Source organism: Myotis yumanensis, unplaced genomic scaffold (genome assembly GCF_028538775.1).
Source record: "Myotis yumanensis isolate MYYU_CA2020_CCGP unplaced genomic scaffold, mMyoYum1.0.hap1 SCAF_1, whole genome shotgun sequence".
In the NCBI taxonomy this organism is placed as follows: domain Eukaryota; kingdom Metazoa; phylum Chordata; class Mammalia; order Chiroptera; family Vespertilionidae; genus Myotis; species Myotis yumanensis.
The window spans coordinates 206,168,109-206,190,402 of NW_027223752.1; the positions used below are offsets into that span (position 1 = coordinate 206,168,109).

The 22,294-nt window shown below is 48.2% G+C and overlaps 1 protein-coding gene across 7 annotated transcripts in view; it reads right to left on the minus strand.

Annotated features, from left to right (window-relative positions):
* The window catches only part of CRACD (capping protein inhibiting regulator of actin dynamics), a 228,773-nt gene that overhangs the window by 23,031 nt on the left and 183,448 nt on the right, over positions 1–22,294 (minus strand). For 5 of the 7 annotated variants that reach the window (XM_070396234.1, XM_070396241.1, XM_070396250.1 and 2 more), the window contains 3 exons: positions 11,280–11,415; positions 3,648–3,809; positions 713–781 (listed from right to left, as the gene is read on the minus strand). In XM_070396234.1, the coding sequence (XP_070252335.1) occupies positions 713–781; positions 3,648–3,809; positions 11,280–11,399 (351 nt within the window). In that variant the 5' untranslated portion in view covers positions 11,400–11,415. Of the gene's footprint in view, positions 1–712; positions 782–3,647; positions 3,810–9,130; positions 9,153–11,279; positions 11,416–22,294 lie in introns of those variants that run through there. The other 2 variants (XM_070396268.1, XM_070396226.1) reach the window with 2 other exon arrangements.

The following is a 22,294-nucleotide window of genomic DNA, read 5'->3' on the forward strand; positions in this document are numbered from 1 at the left end:
TGCCCCAACCAGGGCCCGGGCTGGGGAGGAGCCTGCAACCAGGGTACGTGCCCTTGACCAGAATCAAACCCAGGATCCTTTGGTCCACAGGTTGACACTCTATCCACTGAGCCAAACTGGCTAGGGCTAGAGGCTGAGCTTTAAATGCGAAGTTTTGTTTCTAGTTACGCCAGCTGGGCCTCTTCACCGTCTGGGTGGTGGCATTGTCTTGGGCCGTCTCCTTCAGAAAACCCGGGACAGACTCTTCTCACTGTGCTGCCAGGCCCGGGAGGGCACCCGTACCCTGCGTGGGTGAACCGTCCTCATGAGAGTGGACTGGCCTCTACAGAGGAGGCTCCCCAGGGCTCCCTGGACTCCTGCAGGTGGAGGCCCAGCTTTCAATGGCACCCAGAAAGGTTAAAAACCATCTCCAAATAGGAGACTTTTTTCCTTTTTCAACAACTTAGCAGAGTCTTAAAGTACATCACACATTTAGGCAGACTACCAACACCTAGGGATCCAAACGCAGGCATGCTGGGCAGGTGGCTGTTTTTCAGAGCAGGATTCAGCTTCAGCAACTGCATCGCCATGGAAACAGACGCTCCAGTATCTACCACTGGTTGCAGTCGAAAGAATGGATGAAGGCAGCATTGATGAATGGGAAAATGAGGCAGAAGATTGTGGGGGGAGGAAAGGGGGTGGGAATTAACTATGCAAGTTCAAATCATCTTACCTTCTCTTCCATCTCACTTCTGGCTCCCGGCGGATTCGGAGGACTTGGAGAACTTGGCGTGTCACTAGACTGAAACGGTAAAGAGAGCGCCTGAGTCACACGCCAGAACAGGAAGCTTTGGGCAGCTAACCAGACACCGTCTGTGCTTGGAAGGGCCGCCCCCTCCTCCACACAGGGCGCAGCTGCCTTCAAAGAGCTGGCAGGGGTCACGGTGGGCACTTTGCTAATGTCCAGACTCCACAGGACTCCTGAGGCCCACAGTGTGCCCTCCCCTCCTCTGAGCCCAACACGATACCAGCTGGGCTGTCTCCAACCTCAGTCCCTGGTGTTTCCCTCAGCTGGGAGGTTCCGGGGGCTGCCCTACAGCCACGGTTCCTGGGAGGCAGGGCTCCGACCTCAGAGCTTTGGCTTTGCTGGCTGCCTCCCACCCCCTTCACCTGCTAAGCCTCCCCCGCTTCTCTATGAGAAGGAAAGAGGCCCTACCAATTCCACACCCAAAGGGCTGAGCCGAGGTGAATGACCAGCGGAGGAGGAACAACTCAGGAAAGAAGGAAGGAAAAGGAAATGGCTGGAGATTCCCGCCCGTGGAACAGCCTCAGGTCCAGCACCTGCACCTTCCTGGTGGCCCGCCACACCTTCTATCTGGTATCGCCAATATTTACAGAAGGGTCTATTGTCCCTTCCAGAGCGGTCCTGCCAGCCTGCCCTACCTCAGTCTGTTTTCTGCACCACACTTAGAAGCATCTTTAGAAAACACAAATCAGATTCTGTCACTTCCCTGCTCCAAATTACTCAGAGACTTTCTATTTTAGAGTAGAGTTCACCCATTTCCCGTGGTCTGCAGGATCCGGCCCCTGGACCACATGCTCCCCTCCATGGCCCCCCAGAGCCCAGCGGCCGCCCTGACCTCCTCCTCAGGACAAGCTCAGCCCCCTCTCTGGGCCTCGGCCTTGCTGCTCCCTCTGCCTAGAGCACGCCCACCTCCTGGTTTGCTTTGGGCAGCGCTGACCTCCTTATCTTTCCACAAGTCACTCACTTTCCCATCACGTGTTTTATTTCCATTTTTCTTTATCTGAAATTACATATATATATATAATATACATTTATTTTAACGATTTCATTGATAAATTTGTGTGTTTTTTAAATCCTCACCTGAGGATATTTTTCCATTGATTTTTAGAGAGAATGGAAGAGAGAGGGGAAGACGGAGAGAAATATCAATGTGAGAGAAACATCGATTGGTTGCCTCCTGCACGTACCCTGACCAGGTTCTGGGCCGGGGAGGAGCCTGCAACTGACGTACATGCCCTTGACCGGAATCGAACCCAGGACCCTTCGGTCCGTAGGCTGATGCTCTATCCGCTGAGCCGAACCAACTAGGGCTGAAATTATTATATTGATCTTTGTTGACTTGTATGTTCTCTGACTCTCATTACAACATAAACTACCAGGGCAGCCCCCTGTCTAATCTTGTTCACCTCTGGATACCACAGCTGGGACAGAAAGCTGGCTGAACAAATGACCTTCCCTCCCCACAGGCGCCAGCACCGTGCATGTCTCAGGTTGTCAGTGACAGTGAGGCCCTGCGTGTCTTTGGGAAACCCCTGCCTAGAGGTTGATGGCAGCTGCACTGGAGGCTGCAGAGGGCACCTCTGACCACAGGGGGAGGAATGGGCCCATCCCTGCGTCACCCACCACCTACAGGTGTGAGTGCCAGGAGCCATCAGGGCAGGCCCAGGCAGGGATGAGCAACAGGCAGGGGCATCCTTTTCTTTCCTTCCGCACTTTGCTCTGCAAGTTGCTCATCTTTCTTCCTATCCGTAGGCCATGTTAGCCTAAGCAGGACAACAAGCAGGACTGCTTGGTGGGGGGGATGCCCATTTTAGTAACACTCAGCATCACCCGGGCACCTTGGAGGCAGAGTGCAAGGATGCTCCCAGGCAGGAAGACTCGGAGCTTTGTCTGGAGAACTCCTCACTCCAGCTCCTCCTTCCAAAAGAGGCCTGAGGGTGTCCCTTCTGCTGCTGGAAGGCCTCGCATTTCAGGATATGCTCACCCTAGTTTTTTCAGTGTCAAAAAACCAAATTTAGCCCTAGCTGGTCTGGCTCAGTGGTTAGAGTGTCAGCCCAAGGACTGAAGGGTTGACGGTTCCATTCTGGTCAAGAGCATGTACCTTGCTTGTAGGCTCGATCCCGGCCGGGTTGAGGCGTGTGTGGGAGGCAACCAATCCTTGTGTCTCTCTCACATTGATGTTTCTCTTTCTCTCTCTCTCTGTCTCTCCCCCTTCCTTCCACTCTAAAAAAAAATCAATGGAAAAAATATCCTTAGATAGGATTAACAACAAAAAACCCAACAAATTCAGAGAGGGTAGTGCTGGGCCCGTGGCACATTCCACACTCGGTAGCTGATCTCAATGTGCTGTCTTGTTGACCTACTTCTTTCTTGTCTTGTTTCCCTTTAAATTAGTCCAATCCAACAAATGATTACTGGGGAGACAGAGATATGTAAGATGCAGTTTTTCCCTCGAGGAACTCAATGTTTAGAGACGGAGAGAAAACTGTTAGGGGCGGATGTAGACACACAAGTGCTCCTGCTGTGTAGGAAGTGCTAAGGGCGCACAGCAAAGGCGCGGAGGAGACAGCACAGCTTGGCTTCCCAGATCTGAGTCTCAAGGAGCACGTGGAAGACCCTGGGAAGAGCACGTGCAAAGGGCATGGCCCCGCTCTCCCCACCCCCACACCCCCCCCGCCCCAGGATGGTCCCGCTTCAGATGAAGGCACCTGCCCACGAAGTCCTCCCCCCTGGGCCACTCAACAGAAAAGCCTCTCCCCCTTCCCCGTGCCCTGCAGACCCCAGGGTCATTGGCTGCCCCTGTCCACTGCCCAACGGCCTCCCGGGTTATTAGCAGTCACGCCCTTGCCCCGTGGAGCCTCACTTTGTTCTCGGCGTCTGGGAGGATGAGGTCCTGAGTCACAGGTTCCGTGGGACTGGCCAGGAGCGGGTCCCCTTCTAGGCCGGCCTCCCCGCTGTCTGCCCTCTTCATGGGAGTGGCACTGGGCGGCGGCTGCCCAAACTTGATGTTCTTGCCCAACTGTCGCTGGAGAGAAACACAAGAAAGATGTGCTGAGGCGGTGAAGCAGCTCGCAGGAACCGCAGCCAGGGTCCCTGCGGGTCTGGTTGGCCTGAGGCACGTTCTGCACACGGCTGCTCTCCAAACACTGTGCCAGTGACCGCGAGGCAGCCCTACAATAAGCGAGTGCGTCTCCAGCCTCGGTTCCTTTCCTCTCCCGCCTTCCAGCCACGAGCTCTTTGCACCCAGCCACCCTCTTTCATGGAGATGTCACTTTTCCAGGGGGCAGAAAGCCCAGTTTCCGGACCAAAAGTTGGGATACGTGTTAGGACAAAAAATGTTTGATTGACCTCAAAATCAATTTATAGGAAAGGTCTGTCAAAAGTACAAAAATTGTATAGAAAATGGTTCCATGAAATGCAGGAACCCCTGGGGGAAATCCAGACCCTAGTGGCTGCAACGAGGGAACTGTCAACCCCCTTTGGACACATTCCCCCGGAATAGCTCTGCTTTGGCCACCTCCCTCACCGGCTTGAACGCCATGTTCTGGCCACAGTGGGCACCACTGCCAGGGCCAGCGCCTCTTTCCACGGTCAATGCTGAAGCCCTGGGAGGGACAGAATCCTGTCCTGCCTCCAGGACCTCTGCTTTGCCCTCGCTGTAGCTGCCCACTGTGAACCAGGGGCCGGCAGACAACACGTGGGGAAGGGACAGAGAAGTTGGCAGGAGAAAAGCACTGAGGAGGGGCTGCATTCCAGTGGGTGTGGCTCACCCGGTAGGGAGAAGGGGTGGGAAGTCAGGGGGTACAAATCAGGAAGAAAAATAGTAAGTATTTGGAATTAGAGAAAAGCCAGATTAGAAAAGGAAATATATTCCCTGAAGAAAAATAAAAACAATAGCTAAAGAAAGGGCAACATATTTAAGGGGCCGGGGGCAGAGAAAAAGAACGACATTCAGGAAGAAAAGGCCGTAAGCATGGCGGTCTGGGAGACCACGGCATCGAGGGTACTGTGCAGACCACTTACGGCCTTCGTCTAGAGCAGGGTTTCAGCCTCGGCACCTGACCTTCTGGGCCGGTAATTCTTTGCTGTGGGGAGCTGTCCCATGCATGATGGGCTGTTTAGCAGCACCCATGGCCTCTGGACACCAGATGCCAGTGGCAAGCCCTCTTTCCCCAGCAGAGGCAACCAACATTGTCTCCAGATGCTGTCCCATGTCCCCTGGGGGGTAAAATCGCCTCTGGCTGAGAACTGCTGCTCTAGATCTACGTACTTGGGTTTCATAGTCCTCTTATGCCTCAAAAAAAGAGAGAAAGAGGAGGTGATCTGATTTTTATCTTTAATTGGGTTAATATTTAATCCCACAGAGCTGCAAAGAACCTTAGCAATCATACAGTCCAACCCCTCACTCTGCAAACAAATCATCGGTCCAGCGGTGAGAGGTGACTGGCCCCAGCTTATGGGAAGAATGAGTGGCCCCAAAGGAATTTGAATCTAGGTCTTCAAAAACCGCTTTCAGTGTTATTTTCTTTACACGCCACTGGCTCTTATAAACTTGACATCGTGCTTCCTTCTCACAGGGGCAAGAATAAAAACACGAAGCAGCATTTTTATACCTTACTGAAGTTTCCTGGCGGAGAAGCCCTCAAAGGGAATGCCCCTCCTCCCTCTGAACTCGGGGTACCAAACCCACCCACCGCTGCCCAGCTCCCCCTTAGCCTTGCACGATGTGTGGTGAGATTGCAGAGACATGAACGGGATGAGCCTAAGACTCCCACCCCTTCCCCGCACCCCTCCCCGCATCCCAGCATGCCAAGTCAGGCGCACAGGAAGACAGGACATGTGTGTGACCTGAGCCTGGCTCCCCAACCCCACAGGGAAGGCGCACATATCGAAGCCTGAGGCCAGCCAATGAAGTACAGCCTGAGCAGCCTGAAATGGTTTCGGGGAGGAGAAGGCTGAAAAGGGTGTCTTCCAAAAACAAGTTTGGCAGGAAGCGGCAGCGAGTACCCACTCTGAGCAGATCAATTCGCAGGCACATTCGAACAGCCGATGGAGTCAGACAAAGAGACACGGTGTTAACAGTCACGGCCGTCTCACTCTGCTGCCTGGTGGGAAAGGGCTGGGAACTGGGCAGAAGAGGAGGGAATGGTTCCTGTGTGCGGGAGTCCTGGCCCAGCCTTGGGTGTACCCGCCATCCCTCCTCTAGGAGTGTTGGCCAAGACTGAAAACGGTTCTAAACCCTGAGACACACACCTCCAGTTGTCAGGCTCTGCCGTCCACTCGGGCTCCTGGAGGAGTACATGAGGGGACTTCTTCTATTCACAATGGAAAGAATAATTCTGTAACCAGCTCGCAGGGAGAGCCTGGCCTAACACTCTAGTGCCATTTTGTAGGGATTTCTGCCACCATCACAAAAAGGAAGGAATGTGCCGATATTTTACTGCCTTGGCGCCCCTTTTAGAATACTGGTGTTGGTCCACCTGATCCTTAGGGGACAAAAAAGAACATGGCAAAATGGAATCACAGTCTCCCAGAGATGGGATGGCTACCATGGCTACCAATGGGAAAGGAAAGAGAAAATGGAAATCAAACCAAACCAAAACTGAGTAAGAACAGGACCGAGAAATAAGGACCACGGGACAAAGCTGGGAAAGGGACAGAGCAGTGTTAACACTCCGGTGTGGGGTGAATTTCCCGCCAAAATATAAGATGGCGCGGGCAATTATTTAGGTTTCCCGCGCAAAATCAGGGATTTTTATGATACCTATTACCCCAATGGGTATGAAACGGTTCGCATACGCAGGTAGGTATCTTTGTGAACGGCAAACAAACAAATATTTGGTAATACGCAGTTACAATCGGCCCGAGTTTACACGTTTCCCGCACTCCACCGCAAATCTATAGGAACCGAGTTAAGACGGCTCCCGCGGAGTACGCGCAATTCACGCGAGCCGACTTAACTCGTTTCCCCCACTCCAAGTGTTAAGAAATGAAATGGGAGGTTAGAGAAAAGAGGCCAACAGAGAGGAGGGTGCAGGGTCCGAGGAAATGCATGGAGAGGAGGAGTGACGAGGGCCTAGGAAGAGCTGCACACCTGGCTGCTGGTACCAGCTGAGGCTGGGGTGTGTGTGTGTGTCGGGGGGCGGGGGGATGCAGATATCAAAGGGTTGATATGTCACCGACATGTTCATCCTGCCAGAAGAAACACATGCTGTTGCCTTTGTGAATGACAATGTGCATCTCCGTAAAGCAGCTGATTCAAATTCCCTCCAGAGAAAATGAGTACGGGCTGGTGGCTAGGGGGCCTAGGAGGAGGGGAGGACTCAGGTCATCAAAGAAATGATGGCCACCGTTTAGGCACAGGGCAAACCTCTCTGCCCAGACCAAGGGCTGTCTCTTCACAGACACTCCCTGCAGCTGTCAGAAATAAGACCTACGGCCAGGCAGGACTTGGGGTCCAAGGCCATGGTGGCTGATCCTCAGGCTCTCGAGGTCAAGGCTCCTGCACCTGCACACTCTCCCTTCTCTGAGGTCCTGCTCCAAATGCTTCCTTCAGCTGACTGGACGGAGACGGGGCTGTCACCACACCCTGCGACTTGTTGACAATGAAAACGGGACTGCTAAAACCTACTTGGCAATCTTAGGTGTGGTGTGAATTGAATAAAGGGATAAGTGTGGCTTTTTTTTTTTTTTTGGTGACTATTTCTGCCCACTATTCAGGCATTGTTACAGAGAAACTGATATAAGCAATCACTGAAAAACGGACTGCTAAGGCGAGCCTGCCCTTACGTTACAGGGGAAGAAACTACTACCACCCCCCTTCACCTTCCCACCCCCCGGCCTCCCAATACCCATGGATCCTTATACACCCTGCGATCATAGCCAGAGGGGAGAGGGGGAAGCTGTGCCTATCCTGTGAGTCCATGCTGCTGTGGCTATGAATGCTGTTACTGTTGAGCCTGGAATGTGAGCAAAAAGGGACTATATTTTATTCACTCAAACTGGGCCACTTTGTTGTCATATGGAATGCTGGAGAATGATGCTATAGGAATGCACATCCATATTGATGAGGCTCTTCTCATGGTGTGGGAATTCCAAGCATGTCATATCCTGCAGCTCGCACACTGCCAGTGTTTAGAGTCCCCCAGATTTCTCATTCTTCAGACCATGTCTGCAAGAATAAAGTGGAGGAAAAATGAAGTTGCTGTCTTCTTGAGCGAACTATGGATACTCCCACAGTTAAAACAAGCTAAAAAAACAACCCCCCCCCCAAAAAAAAAACAAAAAAAAAAGAGAAAGCATACGGATTTAAAGCCTGCTCCATGAAGAAGTGGCTAAGAGCAGGTGTTTTATTCCTTGCGTCCTCGATAGGTGTCAAAATCCTCACACGTATGACACTTTGGCATTTTTACGTGAAATCCAGCTCAGCAGGAGACAGTAGCTACTGAGGATGGAGGTTTTCCCTCCCGAGCTAAATAGCTTGTGGACTAATGGGCCCAAGCATTTCTGACAAAGGGGTGGTATAATTCTACAAACTGTCTGCAGGCTGCGACTGTTGTGTTCCGGAGGTTTATCATTAGTTGGTAGATACTTCACAGCCAGGTCTGATCTAAGATATGCAGGTACCTCTCTGATCTGTGCTCTGGCAGCGGCAGGAAGGAAACAAGGCCATTGTAGTCCAAATGCAAGGAAGGGCGGAGCTGACAAAGCCACTCCGTGCTCCACCAGATGAACAGTGACTCAATCGTTCACCACAGACGTTTGTGCTGGTGGCCCATTTACTCTATTCAGAAACGTGTAGGCTGGTGTATGCTGTATTCAGTCGTTCCGTACTCAGTAGAGATACTAACTGGCCCCGGTGCAACACAGGACAGTTTTAGCTGAGATGACGACATGTGGCCACTAGAGGGCAACCTTTCCAAATGCATTCATTTACAGGCACTGTTCTGGGGGTTCCCAAGGGCTGGGAAGTTTCTTAAGCCAGAGAAAAATGTGTTTTCTTTTGTTTTAAATGGCATTCCAGGAAAAATCTAATTTCAAAGGAATGTCTTAATAATGGAGGCTAATGAGCTTGCCAAGACATTTACTGTCAAATAGGTTTATCCATTACTCGTCTCTCTCTCTTTAAAATAAACACACGCAGATACACAAAGACAATTTCAGACATTAAAAAAAAAAAACATACATGCCTCTGACATAACTAAACACCCTCATTCCATGCTGGAGCCTAGGAAGGGCGGTCTTTTATGCTGCTTACTAAGCATCAATGCCAGCATAACATTGTCATGAAAAAATGCAAAGCATTCATGCAACTTAATACAGTTAACTACTATTTCTACGACTTACCAGGAACATACTGCTTAGTCGACTGAAAAATAAAGCACAGTCTTTTGGGGGTGATACAGTTACATCTTATGTCACTCCAAAAATTACATTTCCTATGACAATGGTCCCCATTTCCCTCCTCGAAGAGCAAAGCCCTTTATTTTATTTTTTTTTAAAAATATAACTATAGAGCTGTAAGGAAGCTCATGATTCCATACAACAGAAGCAAAATTAGGAAAACCTCCTATGAGTAGCTATCAGCAAAAGACAGCACGCGAATTATATAGTTATTTTACTTTACTTACATTTTCTCTTCCTGTGTTAATTAAAAGAATTGTAGCTTCAGGGAAGTTGGTTGTTTTACATTTTATTAATTGTGAGATCAGATTCTTTAAAATTGTGCCTAACAGGATGAATAGGCAGTCGCACATTGCACTGAGTTTCTACATTTTCAATACTGTAGAATCCCATACCATTTACAACTCCAAGTCCACTTGGCGTGGCGGTGGCATGTGCTGTGATGTACTAAGTGAACTACTATCTAAGTTTAAAGAACTCATAAAACACAGCTGTTTCGTGGACTGGAATCTGTAAGTCACTCCTCTTAGAGAGCAGATATGATAAGCCAGGGGTTCAGAGAGCACGGCCAGCGAGAGCCAAGAAGGTAGCCTGGTTAGGAAGTGGCGGAACCTGAAGGCAGTGCCCAGGTTAGCTCTGGGGCAGGACGATGGCCTTGGGCAGTAGGAATAAGGACCTGGGTACGTTGGGCGTGGTGCCAGGGTGTGGGCTCTTTCCCTGCTTGCCATATGCTGCATTCGGCTGAGAGTGTGTGGGGAATATGTGACCAAACTCTGATCACAAAATAGGTAGCTAATGTTCAGTAGAAGCAAGAACATTTCAAGAAAACAGAAAATTTGAGTACAATGCTTCATCTTGTCAGCAGCTACTCAAGTCAGCTGTCCCCCCCCCCCCCCCCGCCCCCTTTTCTTGCTCACTCACTCCCTCGCTCACGCAGACTTACAGACAGAGGGAAACCAGCACACCAGAGTCCCCTGTTCATGATGTGGATCGCCTCCAGGCACCCTGTCTCAGAGAAGTGCCTGCTTAGGCACTTCTGTCAGGTGAGTGAATTCTTCCAAGCAATCAGGCAAACCTACACAGTCAGATCCCAGGTGTCTTCACTCCCTTGCTTTTCCCGGAGTCCCCAAGAGCTGAATCACTTTTGGTGAAGAATTATTTTATTATGCAGTTGACCCTTGAACAATGCAGGGGTTAGGGGCGCCAACCCCCATGCAACTGAACATCCACACATAACTTCTGACTTTCCCAAAACGTAACTACTTATAGCCTACTCTTGACCAGAAGCCTTACCAGTCACATAAACTGATTGTTAACACACATTTGTATGTTTTATGTATTATATACTGTATTCTTACAATAAAGGAATCTAGAGAAAAGAGATATTATTAAGAAAATCATAAGAGAAATACATTTACAGTATTTATTGAAAAAAAAATCTGCGCATAAGTGGACCCACGCTGTTCAAACCCTCACTGTTAAAGGGTCAACTATACTTCCATGATTAAGGAGTTACCACCTGAGTTAATTTTATGTAGGAAAACTGCCCAGCTCTGCAGCTGAACAGGGGTGGGGTGGGGTGCCCTAAGAGCTTCCCGGTATTCCTCTGAGGCCAGGTGGCTCGGGGGAGCCAGATTTATGCGCACAACAGAGTAAGAGGCTCAGCATTCATGCTCCAAGCAGGGAGGCTTGGAGAGTGAACACTTGCTGTGCAAACCATCCACAGACAGTCAGCCCTGAACTTGGGGACTATGGCCAACACTTCACGGTTAATGACTCCTCCCATCCGAGTCATGCAGCTTCTCTTGGGTACCTGTCCTCGTAATGCCCACTCAACACGGAGGGAACAGTTTGAGAGAACAGGAGAGGGGGCGTTATGAAGGTGGGTACAATGGTGACAATGTACCTCTCACAGGGGACAGAAGGCTTAGAGAACTGACTCCAGTTACAAAAAAAAAAAGGCGAAAATTCTCCCCAGGAGCTCCCACTCGACCTCCCCATCCATCACTCAGGGCTAAGCTGGGCATCTCCCCATTCCCTCCACAGCCAGGCCCTCCTGCGGCTCTAACCTTCCAGACTCAAGCTGTCTTACCTGAAGAGTTTTGACTTTGCCCAGGATGTTGTCCTGTGACATTGCTTGAACTGTCTGCTCACTTTCTGCTCCCCCATCAGGGATAAAAATACTGTCATGGGAAAACGCCCGGGCTCCCATAGAATAGTTGAAGGACCTGGAATGCAAATCATGTGCTTCGTTTTATTAGGATGATAAAATTTCTTTGGGCAACTAGTGTCCTGTTCCTCCTGATGCGGGGACTCCACCCACATCCCTGTCTCGCCCAGCTCTGTGTCCTTTTCTGCTATGGGTCAGCCAAGGAGCTGGGCAGACGGAAGGGTCCCACAGGAATAAGGGAGCATGCCTCCAACACAGCAGCGTTCCAGGGCCGCTCACGGAGAATGCAGGCAGCTCTTTATTTGTCGAGGCCCCGGCAGAAGGCACTGCCGAAACCTTAACTGGAGGGGCCTTCCCCTGAGGAGCCATCACTATCGGTTCTACCCCAGCAGGTCCTGCCAACCAGCACTTTTTAAGGAACATTCAGATCTAGAAGAAGTAAGAGACACGCATTTCTTTCTTTCAGATTACAATAAAATTAGAAGACAGCTCTATACATCTAAACCAATGCCTAATGCCTCAACCCTTTAATACAGTTCCTCATGTGGTGGTGACCCCCAACCATAAAATTATTTTTGTTGCTACTTCATAACTGTAACTTTGCTACTGTTATGAATCATAATGTAAATATCTGATATGCAGGATGTATTTTCATTGTTACAAATTGAACATAATTAAAGCATAGTGATTAATCACAAAAACAATATGTAATTATATATGTGTTTTCCGATGGCCTTAGGCAACCCCTGTGAAAGGGTCGTTCGACCCCCAAAGGGGTCGCGACCCACAGGTTGAGAACCGCTGATCTAAACCAAGGACTAGAATTGCTGATAGGGTCTACAGGAATAAAGAATCTCTCTCGAAACTGCCTAGAAATTCAGAGATGGAGAGAATGTGGATCGGGGCAATCCTGATGGGCCTCCTGCACTGATCAGCTTACAGGAGGCAGGTGGCCAACAATAAACACTTCAGGTGAAGGCTTGGGCTTCAAGAAGTCCGGACTTCTACCTGACAGGGAAGTAGAGGCAGGGCGACCTGTAGGAACGGGAAGCAGCAAAAGCCAACTGCTCTTCCTTGATCTGGGAAACAAACTTATTTCTGGGGAATCCACATCCAGGCTGTTCACAGGGCAGGCAGAATCGCATACCCACCCTTCAGGAAGCAAGGCAGGCACTCTTCCATGTCCCCCAGGGTGACAGAATGCCCCTCCCCTCCTTCATCCCCTCCCCGGAAAGGGGCGCACTGGAGGTTGTATCAGGGACCAAGTGTCAAATGCAGTGGGCAGGGTCCCAACCAAGGGTAGACCTAGTTGGGCAGACTGAGCACCAAATCTAATTTGCCAAACCACAGGCAGCATGGTGATAAAGCATATGAGGCTAAGAAACAAAAGACCTGGATGTGAGCCTCCTGGCTATGTAACAAAGATGAGGTCCGGAAAGGCCAAGAGAGAGACTTGATCAAGACAGAGCTGAAACAGAACTCAGGCTCCTCACTCGCAGCTGACAGGGTCTTCTATTTGAACACAGTGTTCATAGATGTCTGGATGTCTTTGGGAGCAAAGATGCTATGTGAACAACAGCTGCTGGACCATGACAAGTAATGTTAAGAGAGTCCCAGTTCACCCACAACTGCAAATCTTATACAAAATAAGGTAAACCGATTTTATTGCTTAAACACCAAATCTGTTAATACCAAATAGGATGCCAGCATCCATGAATTTTTTTCATATTTACTAATACTGACCGAGACTTTTTTACTGTGGTAAAATACAATATATAGAACATAAAATTTACCATTTTAATTATTTTTTTAAATTTTGTTTTATTGCTTAAAATATTACAAAGAGGAGTACATATGTCTCCTTTTTTTTTCCCCCTTGACCTTCCCCCCGGACTCCCCTACCCCCAGTGTCTTGTGTCCATTGGTTATGCTTATATGCATGCACACAAGTCCTTTGGTTGATCTCTTACCGCCCCCCGCCGCCCCCCCCCCCAACCCTCCCCAGCCTTCCTGCCATTTTAATTATTTTTAAGGGTATAGTTTAGTACCATTAAGTACATTCATATTGTTATTCAACTATCACGACCATCCGTCATCCTAAACTGAAACGCCCATACTCATTCAACAATAACTCTTCATTCTCCCTTCCTCCAGCCCCTGATAACCATTATTCTCCTTTCTATCTCTATGAAATTAGACTCTCCCATGTACCTCATATAAGTGGAATCATATAATATTTGTGCTTTTGTGTCTGTTTCACTTAGCATAATAGCCTCAGGGTTCATCCATGTTGTAGCATGTGTCAGAATTTCATTCCTTTCTAAGGCTGAATAATTCTGGGAGATTATACACACACACACACACACACACACACACATATCACATTTTGTTTATGCATGTACATTTGAGTTGTTTCTACCTTTTGGCTATTGTGAACAATGCTGCTGTGAACACTGATGTTTTAATCAAGATTTTAAAAAATGTATGAATGAAGCATTATGACGCATAACTATGTGTAGACATGGCTGAAAGAGTAGGTAGGTGTTCCATAAGTCCTCATTTCACACCAAAGGTTTGATATCACTTCCATATCCTCTACCCACATTAAACAGTCACTATTTATAAAGATTAGTAGAGACTATAGGAAAAAAGAAGAAAAAGGAGGAGGAGGAGGAGAAGGAGGAGGAGGAGATTGAGGAGGAAGAGAAAGAAGAAAAGAAGAGAGGTGTCAGGAGGTGGAGGAAAATGAGAAGAGAAAAAGAAGAGGAAGAGAATCCTTCATGTCTGCCTAAAATCCTGGGAAATTCTGAAATGCAGAACTAGTACTTGAAAAGCTGATCTGGGTGTCTGATTCTCAGAGCAGCAGCCCCTGGGTTCCATCTCCACCCCTCCGCCACAGGAGGTTTAAACACCAGGAACAGGACCTACTGACTGGAGAACAGAGGCTTCTACATCTAAGAGAAGGTGTTGTATTAGCACTAAGACGACTTGGAGTGGCTTAGGGGGTCCTACGTCTTGGTACATCGAAGCCCTTGCACCTAAGTCAATATGGCTTTGGAAGGACAGGAGAAAAGAGACGCTGCTGTTTCTCCCCTCCTCCACCTCCTCCTCTTTTACTTCCCCAGAGATTGCAGAACTGTCATAATTCTACCTAGAAGCTATAAGAAAGCGTCTTAAAAATCAATAATACAGTACTCATGGGCACACTTTGGCAGCACATAGAGCAAAACACAAGGTTGTTTGAAGGGCCTAAAAGTTGTGAGTGATCTCAGGAAACCCCGCTGAGGCCAGGATGGGTTATCCCACTCTGCTCTAACGCACAGACTTTATTATGCTAATGATGATGCCAAACCAGTGGTCGGCAAACCGCGGCTCTCGAGCCACATGCGGCTCTTTGGCCCCGAGTGTGGCTCTTCCACAAAATACCACGTGCGAACACGCACGTACAGTGCGATTGAAACTTCGTAGCCCATGCGTAGAAGTCGGTTTTTGGCCTGGGCGAGTCTATTTTGAAGAAGAGGCGTGAGAAGAAGTGGGGGTACGTTCGCTGAGGTCGACCTCTCAGATTGAGGACGTTTTTAGCAAAGGCCAGCTTAGGAGTACCTTAATTAAGTTAATAACAATGTACCTACCTATATAGTTTAAGTTTAAAAATTTGGCTCTCAAAAGAAATTTCAATCGTTGCACTGTTGATATTTGGCTCTGTTGACTAATGAGTTTGCTGACCACTGTGCCAAACGCAACATAAAGTTCATACTTTTTAAGCTTTTATTTTCATTATTATTTTCTATGTTGAAAGCATTTAAGACTTACAAAAACACTGCAAGTGTAGCGTGAAGAACTTTTGTTTTCCTAGCCCAAGCTGCTGGCATGATGCTCTCCCTCCTGAGCCAGGCAGGCAGTGGTGGCTCATACAGTGGGAGATGTGAGAAACCGCAGGGAAAAGCGGAGGAATCTCAGAGGGCAACTGAAGGGCCAGGGAGTGTAACATTGGTCCTGTTGCCTTGGCTTTACCCTGAGCCGACTGTAACATGATTGACATCTATAGACGATCTTCAACTGAGGTCCTCTCCAATTCTGCTCTCGAAACATGAGTTCATCTTAAAGCAGTTAACTTGCCAGCTCAGAAACCTCCATTGGTTCCCTGTTGCCCAAACCCTACCAGATGAGGCTGCCATGGTGGCTTACCCGTTCAGGCTCTTCATAGTGGGGCTCTAACCTACTCCGGGCAGCCAGTTTCCTTATCTGTAAAGGGGGATGACAGGAGGTCCTCCCGCATCGATTTTTTAGGATTTAAAGGAATTCTGGTTTGTAAAGCACTTAGAACAGTGTAAAAGCTTACGTGTTACCCATTATTATCAAATGTCACCCTACTTCAACCCCCACCACTCAGTTCCCCAATGTCCTCTCTGGGCTCTATCAGTGCACAGGTTCTTCCTCTCCAGGGACAGCCCAAGGCCAGTCTCTCAGTTCAGGTCCTACCCACCCTTCAAGGTCCAGCTCAAGTGTATCAACTCCACACAACCTTTTCTGCTTCCCTGGAAGAAAGGGATCTCTTCTGTCCCCCAGAGCCCCATGCCTGCATTTCTTGCTGTTTCATGTTATGGTTACTATAATCATGCCTTAAATGAGAGGGAAAACAAAAGTGCTCTGCATATTGTAAAATGCTACGCAGATGTGACTCTAATAATAATGGCATCATCGTATCTCCACCACACTAGGAGCTGCATGAGGGCAGGGATCACATGTATGATCTTTCTCCCAAAATCCTTTATACAATAAAATTTGTGATGAGTAAATGATTAATTGCAGGGAGCGGCTATAGGGTTAAGCCTCGGACTGACCTGTTGGTAAAGCCACAAAACAAGTCCCAGCATAGAGAGCACAGCCCTCTTAGCATAATTAGGCTTGACCTTATGAGGCTCCCTAGATCTTATCTGGGAAGCTAATGGGCTGTGGGAGGTGCAGCAAGTGCTGCCAAAACAAGTGAAAACTCACAAGAACATTGTAACTATGGTGACCACTACCTTGTTTACCTCTGGCTATAAAATAAAGGCTCAGCTTGCTGTCTGGATCCCCTCTCTGTGGCCTCAGCCAGGCACAGGAGATACACCCAGATCCAGCTTATTCTCTTTGTCTTTTCTTTAATCCTTCGCCGCCCCCCCCCGCCCCCCCCCCCCCCCCCCCCCCCGTCAGGCTCATCAAACCCTTGGCTGAGCTGGCCCGGCACAATTAATATTGTACGGTAGTTAGTTTATCAGACGGTTTCCCATGGAAAGGTCACTGAGGGGATGCAAAGCTTGATGCAAACATGTTGATAGGAGGACGGGACTATTTTGAGATCATGAGTATATTTCAGGTAGGGCAGGCCTATATAGGAGGCCATTGTGAAGCCAAGGGATGGGCAATTCAGGAGGATGTTCAGCATCTCTTCTTAAAAGGTTTCTTCTGAGCCTTCTTTTCAACCCAAACCAGGAAACCGCTCCAGGCTTTGCTTCCCACCTCCTATTTCAAACCTCCCTCTCACCAAGTTTTCCTGGTTCCATTCTGGGTCAGCTACAGCTCTGAGTCGCAAGCAACAGAAACTATGTCTCACTCAACCAAAAGAGTATTTACTGGAAGAACGATGGGGCTCAAAGAACAATGGAAGCTAGCGATGAGGCTTGGAAAAGGGCTCTTGGAAGAGAACTCTAGCAGTCTAGGCAGTAGGATCCACAACAATCGCCCCGACCCACCTGTCAAGTCAAAGCCCGGGAAAGAGACTGATTGGCCAGGCTAGGTCATGTGCTCAGGCCAGGCTGCAGTGGGGAGGAAGTGGCCCTTTGGCTTCTGTCATAGGAAGCTGGTACTATGTCCTATCAGAGGTAGGTGGAGCGAGGCAAGCTTGATTCCCGGAAAGGAAATTTGGGTGCTGCTGAGAAGAGGAACCAAATGGTCACAGCTCAGTTACTAAAAATAGCCACCAGTCGCCACACTGTGCGTTGGGATCTGTGCCTTGATTCTTTCCAATCTAGCCCAATTGGATGGACAACTATTTGTACAGTTCTCCCATGTTTTGATTCTCTTTGAAGCGGTTGCCTTTCTTCCCTGGTGGCAAGTGATGCTGCCTGAGAGCAAAGGATGCCATACTCCATGCTACTGGGATGCCCGAGCCCAGGCCCAGTGTCCCATGTCCATGCCTATCAGCAGACAAGACAGAGATCAGACAGGGTGCTTGATGGCCTGTGGCCTAGAGCTCAGGGCACTAGAAAGTCACAGGAGAGAGAAGGTGAGAAGCAAAGCAAAACAAAGTTAGCCCTGTAGTCATGCTATTCCTCCACTCCTCAGTCACTGTCACTTAGTGCTCAGGAGAGCAGGGCGGAGCCAAGAAGAGCCACCTCCACTTCAAGCCCTGTGATCTAGAAGTACCGTCTGCAGCAGGGTCTGTGTGAAAGGAACAGTGGAAAATTGGGGAGGTGTTTCTAGGAAAGTCCTCCTCATTCGCAAACCATGACACAAGATAGGGATGGTCCCCTTTCACTGGTGTTTGTCATCTGGAATATAGGCCATCCTGGGCTACAAGGGGCGAACCTGGGGAGAGCCTGTTCCCCGAGGAGCCTGCTCCCCGAGGATAAGAAAAAAAGCAATCAGACTGGATCCTGCTGCTGCTGCTGGGCTGCTTCATTAAGGAACCTTGGAACTTGGACAGTTCTCCAGACTTTCAGATACAGCAGGTAGTGTAGGGCACTACTGTTGAAGGTACCAGTAGCTGTGTTTTCTGTTTCCGACACAGCCTTCCGGCCACTACTGCAGGCTTTGGGCGCATTCTAAGACCCACCGACATCGTCTAACCTGGCGCCTATGGAGGGGAATTCTCCCCACCCAGAAAAGAAGCTTTCTGCAGCTGCCACCTTACCGCGTGTCTCAGGCCAACCCCCCCCACCCCCCCACCTCTTCCTTTATCCTTTGTCTTTTTTGGAGAAGCATCATGTAATTTGGGGCCATAGATATTGGGTAATTACCATGGCAATGATTAGGGATTCACTTCAGGAATAAAGAAATATAATTATAGTCCCACTTCAGCCTGTTTCCATGGCAACAGGGGCAATTGCAATTGATCAGCAGTTTTCTTCCTAAACAGATCCGTGAGTCTCATTCAAATGAAATGCTAAAGAGCAATTAACTGTCCTCATCAAACAAACTGGAAGTGCTGAAAGAGACTGGAGTCAGATTACATTTTGTGTAGCATCTTTGAGGCTCATCCCCAACTTGAGTATTCCATGAATTTATAAGGAACCCAGAAGGCTATAGTATACCCGAATACATCATAATTACAACAGAAACAGGATGCATCATTAAACATTCAAGGAAGAGGAGAGAAGTTTAGAATCTTAGAACACAGACACTTAGAACTGGAAGTTGAAGGTTCACCTACTCCAGCCACAGGACAAGCCATCACCTCACCTGCCTCTAAGGCTCTCGAGGGACTCCGGGGCTTCACCCTGACTATTCCACTCCCCATTTGCCCCAGCTGGAGAAAGACCTTCTCATAAACATCTTGAGCCATCAGCTAAATCAACTGAGTCTTGGTCTATGCCAGTGACGGCGAACCTTTTGAGCTCGGTGTGCCAGCATTTTGAAAAACCCTAACTTAACTCTGGTGCCGTGTCACATATAGAAATTTTTTGATATCTGCAACCACAGTAAAACAAAGACTTATATTTTTGATATTTATTTTATATACTTAAATGCCATTTAACAAAGAAAAATCAACCAAAAAAATGAGTTCACATGTCACCTCTGACACGCGTCTCATAGGTTCGCCATAGACTCTATGCTCTGGAAACAGGAAACTAGTTATCAACTTCCTCTTTTTCTCTGTAATAATATTACCCTGCATTTGTAAAATGCTATTTCGGAGCAGACAGTAAGATGTCACATGCATTTTTAAAAATAATAAAAATATCATCCTGGGAGAGAGCATATCCATGTCACCGATGAAGGAGCTGGCTTAGTTGAGGGCACACAGCTCAGAAGGGAAAGCCCCACATTCACAAGAGGACCCTGGCTCCTGATCTGCTGCTCTCTCCCACACACTGTATCTCCAATATCTGCTGTAACCGATTCATCAGCCCTCTTTCCCCCTAGACCCGTGGCCGGCAAACCGAGGCTCGCGAGCCACATGCGGCTCTTTGGCCCCTTGGGTGTGGCTCTTTCACAAAATACCACGTACAGTGTGATTGAAACTCCGTGGCCCTTGCTGAAACCGGTTTGGCTCAGTGGATAGAGCGTCGGCCTGCGGACTGAAGGGTCCCAGGTTCGATTCCGGTCAGGGGCATGTGCCTTGGTTGCGGGCACATCCCCAGTAGGAGATGTGCAGGAGGCAGCTGATAGATGTTTCTCTCTCATCGATGTTTCTAGCTCTCTGTCTCTCTCCCTTCCTCTGTGTAAAAAATCAATAAAATATATTTAAAAAAAAAAAAAAGAAAGAAACTTCGTGGCCCATGCGCAGAAGTCGGTATTTTGTGGAAGAGCCACACTCAAGGGGCCAAAGAGCCGCATGTGGCTCACGAGCCGCGGTTTGCCGACCACTGCCCTAGACTTAATCAACTCAGCTTCATTAATTCCCCTGCTTAGTCCCTAATTTTTATTCATTTAAGGGTTTTTGCACCTCTTCTCTAATCCCTGTTCAATTTCACCACATGCTAGGTTCCTATGGGCAGAGGATAAATGACCAAGTAAAATCAGTCTTTCCCGACTTCATCTTCTGAAAAGCACAAGGCCAAGTGACCTGTGGCACCACTAACCAGGGAGCCTGAGCTTCACGGGAGTTCATTGGGGACATGTTGTCTCATCACACCAGCTGTGTAATTTTCCTTCTCCGGCTGGTCAGAGGGACAGTGATACTCTTTACCACGTGGGAAACTGAAGGATAAATCGGATGAACATTGACTTGTCCAATGGGAAGGATCCAGTGGTAAAAAGGGCAGCATTCATCAATACCTGCTGTGTGCCAGGCACCGTTCTGGAGGCGAGAAGTACAGTGAAAGGCAAGTTTTACAGGCCCGTCCTTAGGGAAAGGGAAAAGAAGCTATGAGAACAGTGACCTCAGGCTTTATCTAGGCTGAGGAGGACAGAGAAAGCTGGCTCTACTAAGGAACGCACATTTGTACAAAAAAAAAAAAAAAAAAAAAAGAAGGATGGAGAGCAATTAACTGGAGCAGGATATAAGAATGGGGGATTGAGTTGTTCCATACAAAAGCATTACTAGAACTATGTGCAAAATCAGCTGACAGATTCTAGTCACACCTCTACCATTAACACCGATAGGGGCAGAAATAGAATGTTAGGGAATGAGCTAGAATTGTAAGAAATATTAATCATGCTCTGTTAACGGTGACTGTCTTATTCTGATTAAAGAAGGCACATTCCCACCTGGCTGGCAGCCGCACTCGGGACCTGGGAGCTCACCTGGAAATGCAGCCCTTTCTCCCCATTTGGAGCTTCCTATTATCATGGAAAGACCAACAACCTTGTTGCAGAACCAGAGCCAGAAACCGGAATCGCCAGCCCTTTGAAGACCCCAGGCTTTGCATATCACCAAGCCCTTTGAAGACCCCCAACCCTCTGCTCACCTGTTAACTGCCCATTTGGCCTACCCTTGGCTATTTCCCCATGTAACCCCAGCCCTTTGTGCATGCCTGTGGACTGCCCATTTGCCCTTTTGCCTACTTTCCCATGTAATACCAATATAAGCAGCCGGCTTATGGTGGGGGCAGAGCAGCTTTCTGTGGACGACCTGCTGCTCCCCCATACTGCCAGCAATATTGGAATAAACGCTCATAATGATTCAACCCTGTCTCTGCTTATAAATCAGTGGATTTTAATTGAGAGTCAATTGGCTTGAGTAGTGACAGGCAGCACGGACCCACTGAATGTCCGGTTACAACAGCACTGTCATCTCTTTCAGCCTCAGTTTCCCCATTTGTAAAGTGAAGTTATTAGATCAGAACTAAAAATTACCTCAAACCTTTAACATTGATGTCTGTCTGTGTGTGTGTGTGGGGGGTGGGGGGTGTGTGTGTGTGTGTCCACTGAATAAGGTCATCATATAAGTAGAGAGCAGGATTTATATTAACTTTGGGGAGGGGTGTGGAGTGCATGGGGTGAAACCATAGGCACACAGTATAAGTTGGCAGTTTCAAACATGACCTGCATATCACTTTCCCCATCTCTTCTCTTCCATCAAGTATCGCCTCCTCATCCCATTCCAAAGCAGGGGCTCAACACCCTCAACACATGGGAAAGCTGTTTGCCTTCCAAGCCAGCCTGCTCTACTCGACAGTGATGTCCTATTTCCACATGAGCCCTCTTTGTTCCATTCCAAGTATCAACCTCCTATTTTAGGGTTTTAGGGAAGGAAATAGGCCCCTACTCTCTCCTGCCAACATGAACTTATCGCCTCAGCTAGACCTGACCTTTTTAATGCCATGTTCATTCCCCTTTTTAAAAACAACTCTGCTGAGATATAATTCACATACCATATCAGCCTTTTATAAAAGTACATTTCAATGATTTTTAGTACATTCAAAGAATTGTGCAACCATCAACGCCATTTAAGTTTAAAAGATTTTTATCACTCCCAAAAGAAACCCTATACCCATGAACAGTCACCCTCATCCTACCCCATGTCTGGCAACCACTAATCCTTCTGTTCTACCGGTAAGCCTATTTGGTCTTTTGTATAAATGGAATCATACAACAGGTAGTCTTTTGTAACTGGCATCTTTCAACTAGCATAATATATTAAAAGTTTATTCACGTCATGACATGGATCAGTATTTCACTCTTTTTTATTTCCAAATAATACTCCATTGTATGAATATGCACCGCATTTTATTCATCCATTCATCTTTTGATGGATATTTGGACTGTTTCAACTTTATGGCTATTATGAA